The 22,898-nt window shown below is 36.0% G+C and overlaps 1 protein-coding gene across 6 annotated transcripts in view; it reads right to left on the minus strand.

The window, feature by feature from the left end:
• LOC126970235 (hypoxia-inducible factor 1-alpha-like) overlaps positions 1 to 22,898 on the minus strand; it is a 135,890-nt gene that overhangs the window by 109,720 nt on the left and 3,272 nt on the right. For 2 of the 6 annotated variants that reach the window (XM_050816034.1, XM_050816033.1), the window contains exon 1: positions 9,948 to 10,369. The exons of 1 other annotated variant lie outside the window; for it this stretch is intronic. In XM_050816034.1, coding sequence (XP_050671991.1) covers positions 9,948 to 10,354 — 407 coding nt within the window. In that variant the 5' untranslated portion in view covers positions 10,355 to 10,369. Of the gene's footprint in view, positions 1 to 9,947; positions 10,397 to 22,898 lie in introns of those variants that run through there. 3 more of the 6 variants (XM_050816038.1, XM_050816037.1, XM_050816040.1) reach the window with 2 other exon arrangements.

The following is a 22,898-nucleotide window of genomic DNA, read 5'->3' on the forward strand; positions in this document are numbered from 1 at the left end:
GTTTCCTATAAAGAGAGTGTTTTTTACTATTTTTAACTATTATTTATTATGTTATTCGGCAAGTCGTTCACTTCATGGATCCGCAATTCAAATATCGAATTATATATCGTAAAGCATAAAGTCATTCGAGATACTGACAACATTGGGAGTATTCTCATACGAAAACAAATAGAATGGAACCAATGCAACATCTAAACAAAAAACCGGTTTTCATATTATCATAACTATAGTTAAAGATTCGGACACGCTTAAAATAAACCAAGTCTAAATAGTATATTCTTTGATTAACACGAGTATAACACATTGAAATAAAACACTTTTTAAAGGATTAAAACGCGTGTTATTGTAACTGTGTTATGGGGGACTGTCTCCCTGAAAACGTGGTAGCATTTACGCAAAATCTATACATATATAAATAAAATTGGAGTATCTGTTTGTAATATTGACATAACCGTTTTTTACTACATGTATATGAATATATATACACCAAAATAACATTTTTTACAATTTTTCTCTGTCTGTTTGATCCGGCTAATCTCTGAAATGGCTGGACGGATTTTGACGGGACTTTTATTGGCAGGTAGCTGATGTAATAAGGAGTAACTCAGGCTACGTTTATTTTAGAAAGAATCTTTTAATTTTAGAAAAATAAAGTAATGTTGCAATGTCCAAGAAACGATCTTAATCTAAAAATAATTTATATATGGTAAAACAACGTTTGTCGGGTCAGCTAGTCTAACATAAAACACAGTTACAATTACGCGCGTTTTAATCGTTTTAAAAGTGTTTTATTTAAACCAGTCTTAATAGTTGCCTAACGTTATATATGTCATTGAAGTAAATTATGAGTGTGTGCGCGTGGCTATCGAATATTCATTAGCAGTAGAAATCTACGATACGCAAAAAAATACGAGTTGATTCGAATACGATTCAAGTGAGCGTCCTAATGAAATGGTAAATAACCAGTGCGACGCTCCTTTGCACCGGATGCCGGCTAGATTCCATAATCTATAACCCTTGTACCACAACGGCTCCTATTTCTGCCGTGAAGCAGTAATGTGTAAGCATTACTGGGTTTCAGTCTGATGGGCGCCGTAGCTAGTGAACTTACTGGCCAAATGAGATTTGACAACTTATGTCCTTGAGACACATGACGATTATGATGATTGTGACGAGCGCATTTTTAGTGCCGCTCAGAATTTGTGGTATTTTCAAGAATCCTGAGTGGCACTACATTGTAATGGGCAGGGCGTATCAATAACCATCAGCTGAAAAAGTCCAGCTCGTCTCGTCCCTTATTTTCATTAAAAAAAAACGAATCAAGTGAGAGATGTCAATAGGATGGATACCAAACTACGTCATGTCAATTTTGTTTTAAATTGCTAGCATCCAACACATAAACAAGAAGGGCAGCAACAGCCAGCCGAGCGCAACTCTCTAAGAAAAAAGCCATTCACTCGATTGTATGAAACGTGCAGTCATTAACGGGACAGAAAAGTCAACGATAGTCACAATTTTTATCTCAAGTAAGAGATAGACAGAATATTGGGAACGGCCGTTAGGCAACTGTTCGCTTTCAAACTTAGCCAGATAATACTTCGTCGCCAATCGCCATACTGCAACGTCTAGTATTTCAAACTTATGTCAAATCACTGCACGTTTCATACTAAACTAAATATCAATTTTTACTTAGGCAGTCCCGCCTCTTATTACGTAGTATTTACATCTTCTTTCGCAACAGCGTCACAAGTAATGAGAACACACATAGCATTGTCAACTTAAAACGCATTTTTACAAAAATATAATACATTGAAGCTATTTCAAGTCTTTTTCAGTATTAAAAAAAAGATGGAGGGTGTCACTTACTGACATATCGTTTGCATTTACGTTATAATTTATAACTAACGAGTATCGTAATCCGTCAAATACTAAACAGAAAAACACAACAACAATTGAAGAACGTTTTTGGAAATAGTTTCTATAGCTTTTCCGCCCACAAATTTGTTTCTGCCCGGTTGTTAAATCACTACGAATGTATTTCCCAGAAGGTGTAACATTAACCAATTTATTTATACGTTCCTAGAAAAAGACAGTTCTGGATTTTTTTATGACAATAAGGGACAAGACGAGCAGGGCGTTCAGCTGATGATAATTGATACGCAGCAGGATTCTTGAAAATCCCACACATTTTGATCGGCTCTACAATACAAATAAACATCCAACGACTCGGAAACAAAAAATATTCAACAATGAAAAGGGAGCTATGTCACTATGGTACAAGAGGATCTGCGCTCGATCTTCTGATCTCATATTTAAATAATATGATTATGAGGGTCGATGTGAATGGCAGGAGATCTGGGCCTCCTCTCGGTATGGGGGTACCACAAGGGTTTATTCTTGGACCCTTCCTCTTCCTAATTTATATAAATGATCTACCTAACCTTGTAGAAAATAAACACAAGGTAGTATTGTTTGCGAATGACACTTCACTCATATTCAAATTTAAAAAAAGGAGGGAACAGCAGTACGCTGGAAAAAACTGTGTTCATATTATAACAGTTATATAAGTCAGTTCTAGTGCTAATAATGACCTAACTAATAATAATAGCTTACGTAACGCAAGTACTACAATTGACGATGATTGCTAAAATAATCGCGTTCCTCTCGTCCAATTGTGGAGTTGCTACTACGCGACATAAGCCCCCTGCTTCCTTCGCAACAGGGAACCTGTCAATGCTTCACACTTCACTTCGATGAAATAGGTAATATGGATTAGAGGAAATTAAAACCATTAAAACAATAGGAGAATTTGTGTTAGTATAATCGAGGACATTGACGGCAACGTGCGAACGCACTCGATTAAATTACGTAAAAAAGCGGCCAAGTGCGAGTCGGACTCCGTAGCAGCAATAAACAGAATGTAAAAGTTCTTGTAGATCGATGTTTGAATACTAGTGTATTTTTTTTCAATTAGGTTATTGATAGTACGATTTATGACGTATGAAAAAAGAACTACTTACTAGATCTCGTTCAAATCATTTTCGGTGGAAGTTTGCATGTACATCATATACTTTTTTAAGTTTTAATATTCTCTTATTTTAGAAGTTACAGGGGGGAGGGGGGGTTGGACACACATTGTAAGTGTCTCTCGCGCAAACTATTCAGTTTAGAAAAAAAATCTATTTGTATCCACAACAAAGTTATAGGGAGTCGAAAATGGCCTGAACTGCTTCGAGAAAAAGATGGTACGGCCGTGCCGCATGTTTTTGGTCGACTTGGCGGAGCACTGCTGTGCCCCCAGATTGACCTTAAATATACTACAAGTGCCTTTATATTCCTTCTATATACTATACTACATTAATATTTGCGTTTAATAAAAACCAGGTATAAATCACGTTTTCCTCAATCATTAACGAAGCTGTTACAAAACCAATTAAATTTAAATACACTCAATTATAAAGGCATTAGATACCAGTGTTTTAACTGCAGTAACGTACTTATGAAAACTTTGCACTAACCTGTATAAATACCACTGGACAGGCTGTTCTATATGTTTGACAGCAAATATTTTGTGCCTATTTGAAGCGCCACTCGCGAGCGTCTAGAGAACTAATTTGGACGTATAATACAAATGGCTGCGAAGTGCGAAGGAACGTAGAATACGCTGAAGTATTTTTACATTTTGAATTAATTGATTTCGATCGATTTCCGTGTTTTTTTTATGAAAATAAGGGACAAGACGAGCAGGACGTTCAGCTGATGGTAATTGATACGCCCTGCCCATTACAATGCAGTGCCGCTTAGGATTCTTGAAATCCCCAAAAATTCTGAGCGGCACTACAACTGCGCCTGTCACCTTGAGACAAGATATTAAGTCTCATTTGCCCAGTAATTTCACTAGCTACGGCGCCCTTCAGACCGAAACACAGTAATGCTTACACATTACTGCTTCACGGCAGAAATAGGCGCCGTTGTGGTACCCATAATCTAGCCGGCATCCTGTGCAAAGGAGCCTCCCACTGGTAATCTTGTAACATTCATATTAGAACCCTATCGCGCCCACCCGTGAAATAAGCACTTATTACTAAAATATTCCGGTGGTTATATCTTCATCAGTCCCATGTCAATTAGATTATTTTTGATAAAAACATATCTCGAAATATAGTCCAATATATGTTTCATAATATTTTTTTTTATTACAAAACCCTAAGTAGCATTACATTGAAAAGTAAATGTAATAAAATTTAATAATTATAACCTATTTACAAAGAACCAGTTTTAGTTATGATGAGTAATTTATAAATTGCTGCATAGTTAAAAAATAGAATCTAGGTAAGTAATTAAGTTAAACTCATCAGTAATTCAAGTATTTGACAACAACAACAACAACAGCGCCAAAATGGTGAATATCAAACAGGCACAAAAGCACTTTGAAAGACGTCTAGTGGTATATAACGTGAACCAGAAAGGGTATAACATCCCTTCAATGGTACGTTATTTGGGTCATATGCAATAGTATGGTGATGTTTAAGTTTTAATAAATAAATAAAAAAAAAGAAAAAGACTTCCCTACGAAATAAAAATATTATTTTTCAATTTATTTTCTTAGACAACCCTAAATTTAAAGGACTGCCAGTTTTAGGCGGGGCATTTGTTTATAAACAGAATGAGGTCACCTACCTATGGACTTAAACATAAACAATAATCTATGATTAAGGAGTATGCACACTACATGAAATGTGGCTTGTGTCTATGTTATTATTCATTCATTTTTTACTTCCTGTTATTGAAACAAATAAACAAAATAAGAAATTACATAACATTACACAGTTTCACGTCTGTATTCCTGAAGGGTTAGAGGTGTATTTTTTCCACCCACGTTTCACTATGTTTAATTCCCACGTAATAGGGGGCGAGCATCTACATTTCTGAACTATGGGCTGCTAGTGAGAAATTTCCTACGAAAAACTCAAAAACTGCCCCATTCCATACCCAGGCCGGGTACAAAACCCGGTCCGGGAATGGAGTACATATTATTAATACGAGGACGGTCAAAGATATCCATATTTGACAAAAAAATCCGTGAAGAACAATTTCTTAATAGGAGTCTATTAGAATTATCTTTATTGGATAAAACATTTTTGAATTAAAATGTCAAGAGTCATTTGCCCAGTAATAAGAACAGCTACAGTACCATTCAGACCAAACCATAATAATGCTTACACATTTTTGCTTCACGGCAGAAAAAGATGCCGTTGTGGTACCCATAATCTACAATTACATATTACAAAAACACAGTTACAATTACACTAGTTTTTATCTTTTAAACGTGTTTTATTTAAATTTGTAATACTCGCGGAAATCAGAGTAAATACTAACATAACATAGTTTCATAATAAGATTAGAATTAAAAAAAAACTTTATTGGGTAATACATAATTACAGTAAATACAAATTTAGAAGTATTTTCAATGTCAGCTAAAGCAAATGCACATACAAAATAACTTTGTCTTCATGGCAAAATGAGAACACAAATTGCTTCACAGCTGCAATGAATCGTAGGCATTTTACTATTATCTGATATTATGTCACATCTACGTTTTTCATCTGTTTAAGGTCAAAAAAACAGATGATTAGGGTTGAGGGAATTATACTTTTTGCGAAACCTTAGCACTTTAAATATTGTATTAAATTATAATGCTAATTCATTTCTGACTTCACATAGGCATTAGAGATGACCTAAGGAATGTCTGGTTCAAAGCATAGTATACCCATTTAGTTTCACCTTGTATAGTTGAGGTCAGTGTAACTTTGTGATCAATTTGTTTTCAAATTGACAGCTGTCATTCAAATATAACCTTAATATAATTGATAATATTCAATCATAAATTTAAGATCACCGTCATCATCAAGTGAACCAATCCTGGCGTTTCCATGTTAATCAATATCGATCTCTGGTGAATCCCGTATTATCACAATCCTTTAGGGCTTAGATAATTTATACCTATAGATAGAGCCTCTTGCTGTTAGGCAACGCATGACAACAGGCCAGTGCCACTTTGTTTTATTGTGCGTGCGTTGCTGAAAATTGATGTTAACAGTTCACCGCTATTATTTTCGACGTGTTCACAGAATGCAACGTAGAGCTACTCGAATGTCAGGGCTCTGTGAACGGCTAGATCACTTGGCGATGCGTAAAGCGTTGAAAAGGATTCTCAAACAACTTTTCTCCCATCATTAATGTGTAAGAAATGTCGCATTTTCGTCCCAGTTGTCACGAATGAGAAACTACTTCACGAGAAGGTGAAGTAAATATTAGATATTCACCAAATTTATTTCAATAATCATTTTTTACGTTCTAATAATATCAAAAAGAGGCAAGAGCCAAATCATTACAAATTGTTACTATTACTGTATTTGTGTGAATGTGAATTTGGTTATTTGTTTCACGTTTAAACTACTCAACTGATAAACATTAAACTTTGCGCACCGTGATCTATATCCCAAAATTTTTACCTTCTCGAGGAAGCGCGTGTATGGTTCCATAAGTACCTACAAGTGATAAAATCTGGTACCATTAAAGGATCACTCATGTGTCTGCCTGTCTCTCCACTTATGAAGTTCCTTACATCTAATTCGAAGCCAAACATACCGGTGAGCTAAATATTTCTTATACACGTGAGATATTTTAGAAGAGTCCCGGGCGACCGAGATACGAATTTAATGCGGACGACGTCGCGGGTAATTGCTAGTAAATTATATACATGTCGAAATTGAATATATGTCTTTCTGACTGATATCGAACTAAAATGGTCTTTATTAAAAAAAAATATTTTTTATTTTATTTTATTTTAAAAATAAAATAGGCTTAAAAACTCATCGCTTTAAAATTGTGATCATTTTTCATTTAATTCACTTGAATCTATAATCTTTTCGAAAAAGTGGAGCCCGAAATAGCCTTTGCGGCAGCCCCGGCATCATTTGTCTCCTTACCCCTAATATATGAGCCACGGCGGCGATGGCTGGTCTATTCCTCAACTCGTGAACGGATGTGACATGTGTCACTGTGACTATGTCCATGCGAGTCAGTATTGTCAGAAAAAGTCGTTAGTGACCACAAATTAAGTTTATTAAAAGCGTTCTAAAAATCTATTGATCTTTCTACAATTTGTTTGCTCTATTCAAGTGATGCATAAGATTTCTCAAGCGATCGAATACTTCAGTAAAAAGTTGCATATGGAGAGTTATATAAAAGTTTCTAGAGTCCATTATTTTGAGATGATTGTCTATGGAGACGTACATTCACTTACGTTGGTCTATTTCCTGTCCAATACCGGGTGAGCAAGGCTAATCTATACTAGCTTATGTCAGTGTCTTTACTTACCTGGACTTTAAAATAAATCTTTGTCTTTAGGTACTTGATAAGAAGTTAATAAATATTTTGTCTAGTTTTAAAAATTTCGACCTGTGTAGGGATGAAAACAAGGAAGTCCAAACAAACTCACGGTTTCACGCCTAAATCCGAATTCGATTTTGAAAAATAGACTAGACCTTGGGAAAGCTACCATTTTTTGTAAAAAAAGAAGGGCATGACCGGCTTGAAGTAAGGGATAACAGTTTGCATGGGAATTCGTCGTAAAACTTTGAAGCTTTGTGGTCAGGCAGAGGCTTAATAAAAAAAATTCGAGCGCTTTTGAAATTTCGAATTACGTGGGGATTAAATAGGAGAATTTTGCAGGGAAATACTATTAAAGACACTGTCCACAATGACAAGGGATATCAGCTGTATTCTAGAAGAGCGCCGCCAGCGAAAAAAGCAGTTTGTATGTATATTATTTTAAAATTAGTTTTATTGTGCAACGATCCCCCGTGTGAGGGAAGGGCTCACTCGCTGCAATACCAACTAGATATCGGGTCGACGCAAAAAATACGTGTCGGTGAATACGGCTCCCTCGAGACGTGAGCTCAGATTGTTCAAACCACAGCCGACCAGCAAACGTTAGCGGTCCGTTAAATATGGTAAATGTTCTAGGACTTAAAAAATCAAAACATAGCTATGAAATGCTGCTCATCTCACACAAAATAGGTACGAAAGGTCAGGAAAGGACTACTCCAGGTAGCAAACCAGCACTACAATCTCTAAATAGCAAGAGTATCATCTCAAAGTTTTTCTTACACAAAATAGGTGCGAAAGGTCAGGAAAGGACTCAAAGCTACCATAATACCACACAAATTAGATACACAAACAGACGTCGGGTTGCACAATATAGCCCGCGATTTCCTGTACATACAACCAACCAAATTGTATTAAGGAACATTGGCCATTTTCCTTTACAAGCGGGAAATTTTATGTTGCGCGTCCACTTATGTAAATTGGCTTGACTTCAATGAATAGCCAAGATATTTTAATATCATATCGAATATTTTTAAGATTATGTGATAACCATAAATGACAATAACGGACGAAAAAGGCATAATATATTCTTGTTGGTATATATTTTGAATAAATTAGAATAACAATAATCATCCGACAGAATTATCGTTACGTATCTTAATACATACAAAGATTAATAGACCAGGGCTGAAGCCTTTGAAAATGATAAAAGTCAAAAAAAAAATGTATGATGAAACCCATTGGGAAAGGAAGAGCATATAAAAAAAATAAGGGCAAAATAATTTACGGACGACCTGAGGTCGGGAAGTGGAAGGGAGGGGGATTTGAAGGGTAAAAAACGGTTTATCTCGATTTCCGGAAAAACTACAAGTCCTATGGAAAAAAGTTGCAGGCAATAAATTTTTTCACATAACCACAAAGTTAATGTGAAAAATTCAAGTACCCAAGTTTTCGGTTTTTTTTTCACGCATAAGCCGCTTTGATCTCTTTTGCCCATGTGCTGTTCCATTGTGTCCTGACATTCATTCATACGTCAGGCATAATGCCTACAAAAGCATTCGCCGAAACTATCTTTATTATTAGGTGAATAATATATAGATTTGACATTTGTTTAATGAAACGTATTTATTTGTACAAGCAATGAAAAATTATAATGAGATATATGAAAAAAAAACAATCAAAGAGGAAGAATATCTTTATAAAACGGATCATGTCATCGAGAAAAAACTGTAAGCTCGTCAGGTCATTTATTTGGTAAATACCGACACACAGTTCGAACGAAGAAACAGAGACTCTCGGAAAAAGGCACATAAAACTCATGAGGAACGGTGTCAGAAAGAAAAACATTAGCATTCACGTATACTCGCAGATATGTTTATGTCTAAATATAGCCACACAGAAACCAAATTGTCTGGAAGTAAAATCACAAGACTAACAAAATCACAACACGTCCTTTCTCACGTGGTGAAATCACCATGGGTGGCGTTATTCCAAATAGTAGTTAATTTACTGATCGAAACTCCACAAATGCAGATGGATGTATATTTTCATATAAATTATAATACAAACAAAACCAATATTGTTTACATCTTCGCGCTAGTTGATATGCGGTAACCTTTTGACATCGCTTCTATAGGACCACAAGTTTCTGTAGGATTATAACGTTGGGTATATCTTAATTGAGGAAGTGAGAGTACGTAAGCTTTAGTAACTTTGAATACACCTGTTTTACTAGTAGGTACAATAGAAACTAGACAAACTAAATAGTTGAGGAACATAAAGATGTATTAGCACCAAATTTCTTTTTTTATCGAACCTAAGCAAATACATACATATAGTATTAATGTTCATTAAAAAATTCATGAAGGTAATTATAATAGTCTTCAACGACCTACATACATTGTTGAAGATAAAAAAGCATTGATAGATAAGTATTTTACATGAGTGATTAATTATATAATGTAACCAAAAAACTAGATACCACAACGCTGAATAGAAAAAAATATTATCAATAGTATTCATGTAAAGATAAAGCATAGTATGAAAGAACTTACATAAAATCTTCCAAATCCACGACATTTGTGTACTGACAAGGCGCACCATCAACATTAAAACACATGCTATTATAATCCCACTCCTGTCTCTGGTAACAGGGCAACGAGGCTTGTAAAAACTGCGAGGTCTGAACGGGCCTTTGTGGATAGTAATTCTGATGAATTGTATCAACTGGTTGCCTATAATACTGCTGACTCCCAGAACCATCATCACAGTCATTGTAGCTTTTGGCGTAGCAATGCGTTGAAAGTTCACTGTTCCCACTGTATGTGTCAAAGCCGCAAAAACTTTTAACTGGTTTTCTGTACCACTGATTCGACACTGGACATTGCGCATGCCACCCAGTCTCCTCAAACGCACCCATAACAGGGCATTGTTGAGGCAACGATTCGCCATTCACCATCATGGTTGCGAGAAATTCGCGATTGACAGAAAATAATATTCAATTCAAACCAGTCCATCGGTCGGCATAATCAACGTATGACTGATATGAGAAAAGATGTGCTTATCTCTCCCTGTTATTGCTGGCTTAGTAGCAAAAACTTGATATAAAATTTTATGTGATAACGTTAATGTAGCAAGAGATATTCACACTGATGGCTGAATGTCATTACATATAATATTTATAACATTACAAACAAGTACATCTCACAAATACTTCCAAATATATTCTTGTTCAGTAATATCACCCATAATCTAGTGCGTACAAGTTCTTCTGAATGTACATACATTATACTTACTTCGTCTTAAAAAGCAGGGCCACGTTGCAAATTGAAGTATGTAAATATTAAATATTCGCATCTGGCAGATAAGGCTGAATGGTCATTCGAATTTCATAAGCTAAATTCGATTCGAAAGCATTCGAAAGCTACACAAAAATCTTTTCTTGGCATGAGTTACAAATGAGTCTATAACATTTGCAGAGCCTGTCTGTTATAGTCAAAAATCGCTCGCGCAATCTGGAATTGACAAGCTTGGATACAGGCGATAATATTTATTACTATAGCGATTCCTCAGGTGTTGGACATACGGTCCTTTGTTCTCTTCTTCCATAAAAAATTCAAGAAACGAAAATGAGAATGTTACCAGAAACAAAAGCGTGAAGAATATTAATTCTAGTTAAGTAACGAGAAAATATTCACATTCAAAAAGACCAGGCTTATGCGAACACAAATTTTACCCATATTTTTATATGCCGCTGAAACGTGGACATTGCGAGAGGTTAAAGAGAAGAAGATAGACTGGAAATGTGGTGCTGGAAATGGATACTTTGTGTATCGTGGACCGAATTTCATGCGAACGTTTAGATACTCCAGGAACTAAAAATCAACAGCATTTATTTTCCATAGTGCAATCCCGCATATTCGCCCTCTTTGGAAAAGTATCGAGACGAGGCAGCCATTCCATAGAACGCCTTATCGTATTTGGAAGGAATTAGACCGCGTGGAAGGTCACTCATGCAATGAACCGATCAGATCAAATCTTCTGTGGGCGACCCCGTGCATGAGTGCACTCGAATGACGTCTAATAGAGAGAGAGAGAGAGATTGCGAGGTGCATTAGATCTGCCGTTATTGAAACTATTTGACATTAACGATCGCTCTGACAAGCGTATCGACCGAGATGAAGAAGAGAAGAGAGAAATAATCTTAGCAAATATTGAAAAAAATAGTGGAAAAATCTAAAGGCGTTGTGATGTCATTGTAGATCCCCAAATCACGATAAAAGATCATTACAAGGTTACTACAGCTGTTATCGATATACTTATTGATTAGATCCTTACTAGTTGCCTGGCAACTATAAGATTTTTTTTATTATTTGCAACCATTTCGTGATACGACCATACAGCCCAGTGGACCCTGCCTACTGAGGTAGAGGTCCGGGGTTCGAATCCCGGTAGGTGAAAACATTTATATGATGAATATGTGTGTTCGTTTCTGAGTCGTGGACATATTATGTTTTTAAGTATATCGTATTAAATATATCGATCTCCTGCAACCTAAGTACAGGATCTGCCTAGTTTGGGACAAGATAATTTGTGCAATATTTTATATGAATAAGCAAAAGCGTGTTAATACACAGTACAATAGTACACCTTCCTTAAAGGCCGGCAACGCTCTTGTGATTCCTCTGGTGTTGCAAGAGAATGTGGGCGGCGGTGATCACTTAACACCAGGTGACCCGTACGCTCGTTTGTCCTTCTATTCCATAAAAAAAAAAGAAAAAAAAAATGTGCTTGGCAAGATGTGATCAGACAATATTAAATACAAAGTCGAACAGACATTTTAATCACCAGCACTTTTTAATAACCAAAAAAAGGTCTATGTGATAGTTAAATAAATAAAATAAGCCATTATGCTGTTCACAAAGATTTATCAAATGATATTTTACTTTAACAAACTTAAATCTAAATTATCCACGTTCAGTTAGAAATTTCTGTATTCCACTTTACATATTGATTTTGCGTCATTCAACTTACGGCCAATCCCAATATACTATCGACAGATAGAGATAAATTACTACCTTCTACTGTCAGTAATTTGCTGTCAATAATCTGAAGCTGTCCCAATATAGCCGATAAGTCATTCTTATCCCCTTATATTGGGACGCGTGAATTGCAATGTCCATACAAACTTCTATCGCTGGTAAGGTAAACGTCCTACCATTGACAGACAGCGTGTACGGATAAGGTGAGTTACCGTTGATAAGTTTATTGGGACAGAAAAGTCAACGATAGTTCCGATTTTTATCTCAAGTGGGCCACAACCGGAGATAAACTGAATATTGGGACCGCTGTAAGTCATACTTTTTATTTCTTTCAATTTTACCTTCTGTCCTCGTTTAATTTCAATTAAGTACTTACGCTTGTAGTGAAAAATAACAAAATTTTTAGACTCTTCGAAAACCCTGCTTTAAATTATGGACACATTACTTAATAAATTTAAATCAATGTATAAAGCTTACGTGCATCGGGGAAGTGCGTGAAGTGACGATTTACGAATAAGATTGAATATTTGCCAATGATTTGCTTTATTGGTTTAAGTAATGGAAATCTGATAAGCCAGTTTTGTAAAGTGTAATAAAGATTACGATAATTTATACGTCTAGATGGAGCCTCTTGTTGCTAGACAACCGACGAAAACACACCAGAGGGCCTACCATCAACTTTCAATAAGCGATGCAATTCAGTTTAGGTACCTAAACTGAATCACTTAATTTCGTACCATGAAGTGCCTTTTAATAAATGGCGTTTGGATCACTTATGAAGAATGAACAAAATAAATTTGTTTGTGGTCCGCGGTGTATGATGTTCTACAGTCGTTGCATAAGTTTGTCTCTCTTACTCGAACCATATGCGTTGCGTTTCGAAACCTAAAATGATATGATTTTAGCGGGTTTTTTTTGCGTAGAAAATACATTTTAAAATTGCGATTTATAGCCCTTGTTGTAGGTACTTATTAAATAATAGTAATATTAATAAATATAGTTCTTTGAATTACAAATTGAATGTTTGCTTAGGTGTCGCATCTCCATTGATGTTTGATTTGACAGGACCGCAGAGTATATTTTTTTTAATTCGTTCTAGAAACAGGCCCTTAGCCCGGGCCCTTACTGTCTCGACTTTAGTATTTTCATTTTTGGTATTTATTTTCAGTATTTTGTTTGACAAAAAAGTCCAATAAAGTATTCTCATCTCATCGTTGAAATATTACTTCATGGTACGAATGAATGAACGAACTAAATCAGTCTGCGATTCAATTGACATCATTTTTGACATTCAATTGATATCATTGCGATTTAATTAGTATATTTGACGTCAACCTAAATTAGATAGCTCTAATCACGTCGTAGTACGAAATAGCAAAGCAGTTCATTTTAGGTTGTCAATTGAATCGCAATAAGAGTTCATGGTAGGCCCACAGGTTTATTACTTTTGTGTACGTGACAAGCTACGTCTACACTCGCGATTTAATATCTAACTAATAACTTTGTGTTAGTGTGCGTGTATTGTTCAAAATAGAGGTTACCTGTCAACCTCAATTAATTTCAACGTTTTCACAGATGTCTATACAGGGTCTCCCAAAACTCAACGATAACCTGGTACCGGGCGAGAGGCCAAGGTATACCAGTTATGAAAAAAATAAGAAAAAAAATCTATGTCACTTAGTCAAGCGATGATAGTCATTTTTCGAAAATGTTAAAATTTGACACCCTTTGTCGCATTTTTAGGTACTGTGATCGCAATTTTCACAATTTTACAGTGATTTTTTTAATAATGTTATCTCAAATAACAGTGCTATTAATGGTAACCACAAATGAAAGTAATAATCATTGTTAACTAAGTAAAATAAATTAAATTTTGACGAGTTATGGTTTATAAAATTTATGTCAGTCAACCTTGACACTCTACGTTGGAAAAAAAATGTACTACACTACCTATGGCAAGTTTTTTTCAAAGATGGCCCATTTAGTCTAGATTTCAAAATAGTACAACACTTGCCACTTTTCTTGCCAATAAAACTGCTATTTCGTATTTTTTGCGAAAGGAACTCATGGAAAAATTAATCAAAATAAAACGGTAAATTATCGTAACACTTTATTATCCTCCTAAAATTAAAGCAGATGCTCAAATTGTTTCCCTCCAGCAAGAATACAAGCTCTGCATCGCCTCAGAAATTACCTGTTCACCAGTCTTGCAAATCTCCTCGCATTGATTTCTTCTGATGCTGCATAAATTTTTTGGCGCAATTCTGTTACATTTTGAATTGGTTTTGAGTAGACCTTTTCTTTTATGCATCCCCAGTAAAAAAAAATCTACTGGATTCAGGTCTGGGGACCGAGGGGGCCATGAAATTGGTCCAAGGCGTCCGATCCATTTACCGGGATATAATTCGTTTAAATATTCTCTTACAGGCCGGGCATAATGTGCTGGGCAACCATCTTGTTGATACCACATTTCTCTGTAGATGTTGAGTGGTACATCTTCTAGCAATGTCGGCAAATCATTTTGAAGAAAATGCAAGTAGGTGGCGCCATCTAAATTTTCAGTGAATTCAAATAGTCCAATTATTTGACCATTTAATATTCCTGTCCACAAACTTTAAATTGGTATTGGGATCGATCCTCACGCATCAAATGCGGGTTTTCCGTATGCCAACTATGAAGGTAATGTAAGTTTAAATAACCATCTCTTTTAAATATCGATTTGTCAGTCCACAAAACTTTAATTAGAAAATCCGGATTCTCACGAATTTTCGCTAACATGGTTCTGCAGAAATCAACTCTGGGTGCGTGATCACGTGGTAACAAGCTCTGCACACGTTGTACATGGTAAGAATGAAAATCATATCGTTTTAAAATTCGATGTGCGGTACTCTTCGCCACACCCGTTCCAATTTCAATCGCACGTACTGAGGTACTGGGGTCATTTTCAACTTCATTCAAAACTTCAGCGTCGTAGTTTCCTTGAGGTCTCCCACCAGATGTACGAGCACTGGGTAATCGTCCTTGCGAGTATGATGCGTGCACATTTTGGAAGACACGATAATCTGGGTACCGCTCCACATTCGGGTACCTCTCCCGATACAGTCGAGCTGCCGCAGAGGCATTACAATGGCACTCACCGTAGATAAGATGCATATTTGCATATTCTTGCGGTGTGTACAAATGCGGCATGTTGTTCACACACAGTTTGCACAGCACAAAGTCCAAAAAACAAAGCCAGAGTCGTCAAGTAAGTAGAGTATCAAGTCCAGGGTAACACAAGCCAAAGTCGATAGTACGAAAGTAACACGATTACGAGATGCGCAGTAAACGAAGAAACGATGCGTATTAAATGTTATTGTTTCAATTTTATTATGAACGACTGATGAGTCGTTGTGAGTGAGACGGATAGTGACGTCTCGTTTTGACAAATACCATAACTACTATCCATTTCTTTTTATCACTTTTGTTCATTACAAACAATGGAGACTTCGAACTTTTCAAACAAAAGAATATCAGGTATTTTTTTTACTGAGGGATCCCTACGCATAGCCTACGAAATAGAAGTTTTATTGGCAAGAAAAGTGGCAAGTGTTGTAATATTTTTTTTCCAACGTAGAGTGTCAAAGTTGACTGACATAAATTTTATAAACCATAACTCGTCAAAATTTAATTTATTTTACTTAGTTAACAATGATTATTACTTTCATTTGTGGTTACCATTAATAGCACTGTTATTTGAGAAAACATTATTAAAAAAAATCACTGTAAAATTGTGAAAATTGCGATCACAGTACCTAAAAATGCGACAAAGGTGTCAAATTTTTAACATTTTCGAAAAATGTCTATCATCGCTTGACTAAGTGACATAGATTTTTTTTCTTATTTTTTTCATAACTGGTATACCTTGGCCTCTCGCCCGGTACCAGGTTATCGTTGAGTTTTGGGACACCCTGTATAGACCAACAGTGTTTCCCAACCTTTTTTAGGCTATGCCCCACCTCATCAGTACTAAAATTATTATTCCCCCCTACATAATTTTTAACCTTTAAAAATTGTTTTCTTAGCTTTTTTCTTATATTCATTTAGTGCGATTTTCTAGTAAGGTATTCACGGATCTAACTAGTCGTAGTTGAGCTTTGGAATGTGAAAAATTGCTTACCGTAGGTATTTAGTATCTAGCGTAAGGAAAAATTTATAAGTTGGTGTTCAATAGAAGTTTGATCATAAAATAACGTAACCAAATTCAACTAAATTAACTTTAACACTAGCTATATTTATTTAGGTTCATAGCGCCACTGCTGGCTGCACAGAGAATCCTACCTAATATAATAATATTAGGTTCAAATTTACATAGCTTTAATCTCAAGTCGCCGCGTTGTGTTATATCAAGTCGATTTATTCTTTTTATCGGTAAATTATTTGCAGCACTAAATCCACATTCAGCTAAATATGATGACGGAAACGGTAGTAAAAGTTTTCTTGCATATTCTTGGAATTACCTTTTTTGTAAAATTTGTCACCGATATCTAGCATTGCATTTAAATAACCCAAAGCGAAAGGGTTAAAGTTGTGTCAAGCCCATTTTTAAATTGCCCCCCTTAACTATCAAATTGCCCTCCTGTGGGGCGTGGCCCGTTGGGAAACACTGATCTAGACGCATAAATGATCTTTTAGTATAGTATCTAGAGTATATATAGTAACTAGAGTGTTCATTAGCGCGGCGAACGCTTCTAGATCGCTACAATTTCCGCCAGTGAGATTGTATTCCTTATTTTGAAGCATTCAATGAGACCAATCGAGATCCGCACTATACCTTTATAGTACTTATTTATTAATTATTAAAGGCGATAGTCGCGATTGCTTGCCGAGAGTGGGTGGACCCTCACAAAAATAACCCTACTAATACTATAAATGTGAATGAAAGTTAGTTTGTTACGCTTTCACGCCTAAACCACGGAACCGATACTGATATTTTTTTACAGAGATAGACTAGAGCTTGAAAAATGACATAGGCTACCTCTTATTGCAAAAAAGTTAATTGAGGGGTTGAAATAGGGGATGGCAGTTTGTATGGAAATTTGTCACTATCGAAGATAAAACCATGAAACTTTGTATTTAGGCACTTGATAACAAATAATTTATAAACATTTGTTCGAACATTTTTGAAACTTTGACCTACATGGGGATGAAATAGGAGATTAAAGTTCGCAGGGAAATACTAATTAAGAGACTGTTCACAATGACAGTGGAAGTGTGCTGTATCATAGAAGAACGGAAAGAGAAGTTTGTATATTGTGTATTATTTGAAAAGTATATACTAAAAAGAATAAATAAAATGCCCAAAGTAACTTATATAATGTAACGTATATTTAAATATATCGTTGTCTTCGCCCAGGCTATGCCTAGTTTGGGGCAAGATGATTTGTGGAAGAGTGTGTCAATATTATTATAGTTATTATCATCAATAGCATTAGAACTTGCGAGGTCGCCAATCAATCACAGCCCTTCAAACAGCTCCAGTAAACAGTAATTTGCTAGAATCGAACAATTAATATTCATTACCCAGCTCACGACCTAATAAATACATAATCATCGTTGTTATTTTGCTAGAGTAGGAAAATTCCGATACACTATTTATCGGCAGTTACGTTGAAGCAGCCAAATCTGGTGTGACCTCATTTCCTGGTGTTTCTTTCGTAACTATCTGAGATTTATTACATTTCAGTTGGATGTCTTTTAGCGACACTTTGTGTTACTATTTGATGGCCACCGTAGCTTATAAAACTATAGTTATAATAAGACCTTTTCAAATACTGTTACTGTAAGCGTTCGTAGAATTCACAACTCGTTGCAGTTAAACAACGTCAGAGTCATTGACTAGTATACGTGCTCCTGGTGTGCTCGTTTGTAAATATTCATCATCATCATTTCAGCCGGAAGACGTCCACTGTCCACTGGACGAAGGCCTCCCCCAAAAATCGGTCCTGCGCTGCTCTCAATCAACGTATTCCGGCGATCTTAACCAGATCGTCGGTCCATCTTGTGAGGGGCCTACCAACACTACGTCTTCCGTCTAAGTTTTTCCGTCTTTGTAAATATTACTAATGCTTATTTGGATCATGCAAAAAATTGCTATTTTTATACATCACTACATAGTATAGAACAAAGTCGCTTTCTCTGTCCCCATATCCCTATGTATGCTTAAATCTTTAAAACTACGCAACGGATTTTGATACAGTTTTTTTAATAGATAAGAGTGATTGAAGAGGAAGGTTTATATGTATAATAACATCCATTAAATACTGTTATTTTTGAGGTATCTAATGTGATGTCGTAAATAATTAAATTTTTTCCTCTTACATTGCAAACGCAGGCTGAACCCTACGTGATTTATCAAAATAATGTACAGAAAACTCCGCTATGGTATATGTCTACCTCTTATGGATATCCCACAATAACATTATTTTGTGATTTACTTCTTACGACAAATAATGGCTAATTATCGAAGCGATTTCAACCAATACAGCAATAATCCTTGTCTAATTAAATACCTTAAATACATTGTTGATTTAATATAGATCTATATGGCCCTTTACAGCATATGATTTAAATGAATATTTAATGATATTACAGATTAAAAAATTGGAAATCTTCATTTAGAGAAAGAAGAATTGATTTACTCTAAAAATAACGCGTGCGGGCCACGGGCAGTAATGAATAAATCAAAACTATTGGATCGATTTTAATCATTTTTTTTTTTTCAGTGAATGACATAGGCTATATATTTGATAACCGTGCGAAGCCGGAGCGGGGGGTGGCTAGTTAGGACTATTAGGATATAAATTATAGTAATATGATATCTGTGTATGTAATGTGCTTAAAAAGGACATGTTAAATGTTGTGCAAAAATTGACTTTTTTTTATGGAATAGTAGGACAAACGAGCGCACGGATCACCTGTTTTTAAGTGATCACCGCCGCCCACAATATATTGCAACACCACAGGAATCACAGGAGCGTTGCCGGCCTTTAAGGAAGGTGTACGCGCTTTTTTTGAAGGTACCCATGTCGTATCGTCCCGGAAACACCGCACAAGGAAGTTCATTCCACAGCTTTGTAGTACGTGGAAGAAAGCTCCTTGAAAACCGCACTGTGGAGGACCGCCACACATCCAGATGGTGGGGATGATATCCTAAATTGTGGCGTGTCGTGCGAAGGTGGAATTCTTTAACAATTTAAGTTTCTGAAACCAGAAATCTCACATCACGTCACAATCGCTAGTGTTAATGTAGCAGTCATCCAAATCAATATTGCATAGACTAAATATGACCTGGTTATCGTAAATTCTACCAAAATGATCTGATACGTCATTGTATGCCTAACATTTTTACACGCGACGAGAGTGTTCTATGTATTTCTATTTCGCTTACGATACTTATATTTCAAACGTGTAACCTGCATTTACATTAAGGGTTGTCAATTTTATCTAGAACACGTAGAGTAGGTTATCAGAGAGGGTAATTAAATTGTGGAGATTTGTAAAAAATCTCGTTGAACCGGCAAACGTCTTATTGCCATACAAATTAATAAAAAATGGAATAAAATTTTTGGGATATGAAAAATAGATGTTGGCCGATTCTCAGACCTACCCGAAGTGCACACAAAATTTCATACAAATCGGTTTCGGTGGAGTTAGGTAACAGACACGATACTTTTATACGTGTTGTCTCGCCAAAATCTGGCGAGACAACACGTATACACACGTCCTGAGGATGCCTCGTCTAGAGGCGAAACACGTGTCGAATTGATTAAAAACAAATATTGGCGGAATTAACACTAAAGAAAACTTAAATAATTTGTATAATTATGAATTTCCGCAAAGTAACGCCTACTTCAATAAATTTTCTAGACTGTGGTTGGCAACCCTACATACATAAGTTCAATAACTCGACTTATACGAGGAGAAAGCATCACATGTTTATGCTTACATAATATATTATATTTAAATATAATAGTATGTATATTTCTGCCCGGTATCTTTTAACAGAGAGGACAGGATTTAGGCCTATTCGAATATGTAACTTTCAAAAGATACCAAGCCCAGAGATGGACAAGAATTACAATGCAGTGCCGCTCAGGATTCTTGAGAAACCCAAAAATTCTGATTACAACTGCGCTTGTCTCCTTGAGACATAAGATATTAAGTCTCTTTTGCCCAGTAATGTCTCTAGCTACGGCGACCTTCCGATCGAAACACAATAATGCTTATACAGAACTGCTTAACGGCACAAATAGGCGCCGTTGTGGTACCCATAATCTAGAGCCTCCCACTGGTACTGAACTGATTAAATGTTTTATTTACATTGCTGCTTTTCCGCCATGAATATTTTAAGCAACTGAAGTAAATGCGGCAATGTACAGATATATCAGTCGAAGCATAATATTTGTGGCATGTTCCATATTTCGGCTTTGTTTTTATACGACGTGATATGTCTATATGTTATAGAACGTCATTGGTTGTAATAATTAAATTTGATAAAGAATTATGGATATTATGGCGGTCCAACAAAAAAACATTGAAATGACTTACAATATTATGACGACACAAACCTAATGCTGAGATCTATAGAGCGTACTTAGACTATGCTCAGAATTTACTTACGAAAAACCTTACGAAACCTAGCTAAGAGTGAACTTAGCATAATCTTGCGTTTTTATAGTCATTTGACAGCTTAAATTATGTTGAGCTGAGATAGCCCAATACAAAAGTCAAGTTCGCGTTTTATTACACTCAGTTTTACGTAAGTAAAGACTGAACAAAGTCGTGTATAGATTTCGGGCTAAGAGAGGTTGCGGAAGAATATGAAAATGTTTATCTTAATAATTAATATACATTTTTTATTATTGATTTAAATGTTTATTTCAAGTTGCATTTTCTAATATGCCTGGAGAACTCATTATACAGTCGTTAATAATTTCCAAATTTTATTTAAGCTTGTGTTGGAACACAATTTCTGATTTAATTATGCTCCAGTCTATAAAGTACCATCATCATCAGCCGGAACACGTCCACGGTTGGACAAAGGCCTCCCCCAAGATTTCCAAGACGATCGGTCCTGTGCTTATTCATCGTATTCCGGCGATCTTGACCAGATCGTCGGTCCATCTTGTGGGGGCCTACCAACACTGCGTCTTCCGGTACGTGGTCGCCATTCGAGGTCTGCCCCAACGGCCATCTCTCATCATCACTCTCGCGAAATAGAGATTTAAAAAACAGTAGATCATGGAGATATCTACATTACCGTGCAATACGGTCCCCAAGTTGATTCCGGAATACCTAAAACTCGCAGTTGAATGCTATTCGAGGCATTTAGTGGTTTCATGTTTCTGTATGGTAGAAAGCGCTTCTATCTGTGCTGTCTTGTTTCCCTAGAAATTTTGCAAAATAATGATCTCAGAATCGAGGTTTTTATCTATGGTGCATGCTCCAACTTCATCATCATCATTTCAGCTGGAAGACGTCCACTGTTGGACATAGGCCTCGCACAAAGATCGCCATGACGATCGGTCCTGCGCTGCCCTCATCCAACCTATTCCTGCGATCTTGACCAGATTGTCCATATTGTGGGGGCCTACCAACACTGCGTCTTCCGGTACGTGGTCGCCATTCGAGGGCTTTACTGCCCCAACGGCCATCTGTCCGTCGAACTATGTGCCATAACATAAACTACCATCGAAATATAATTTATAATTCAAAGCACACTAAACGCCAATTGTCTGATAAAAACTCCCATGCTATGTATGCATGTTGTATGACACCGAATGTAATTTGACTGTTAAAATACAAGTTTTGTCCCTGGAAGCACCAAATTCGATGGCAAACAGGTTATTGCATCATGTGACATTAAATCGAAACGAGCTCACATTATAAACGTAACTGTTTAACTGATAATACTTTTATCAGTAGCTTGTAGGTTCACGCAAAGAGAGCCCACTATCTTAATGTTTAATCACTCTTTTCATATGAGCTTTAGTACTTATCATTTGAAATGAACTTAAACTATTGGGGCATAAGATCCATTTAATAATATTATGGTAAATATAAACTTGCGTGATAGGCACTGCCCCAGGGCACTAGATTTTTAAGATACAGCAAAATTGAGAGTGCCATATGGCACACTATTCCTTCACCAAGTTCTGACCTTTATTTTGTTTATAAGTTGGTTTATTTTGCATGTCTTATAGCTTGTTTCAATAGCTTTCAGATACATTCACTCAAATCCTCCTAATTATACACACTCTATTAATACACGTAAAATAATATGCATTGACAGAATGCTGTGCGAACACCAAAATCACACCAATCTGCTATTATGGTAAATATAAACTTGCGTGATAGGCACTTATGTTAAAATGCGACGTAATCTGAAACAGCACATTATAGCTCTATATAGCTATATATAGG

Source organism: Leptidea sinapis, chromosome 20 (genome assembly GCF_905404315.1).
Source record: "Leptidea sinapis chromosome 20, ilLepSina1.1, whole genome shotgun sequence".
Classification (NCBI taxonomy): Eukaryota; Metazoa; Arthropoda; class Insecta; order Lepidoptera; family Pieridae; genus Leptidea; species Leptidea sinapis.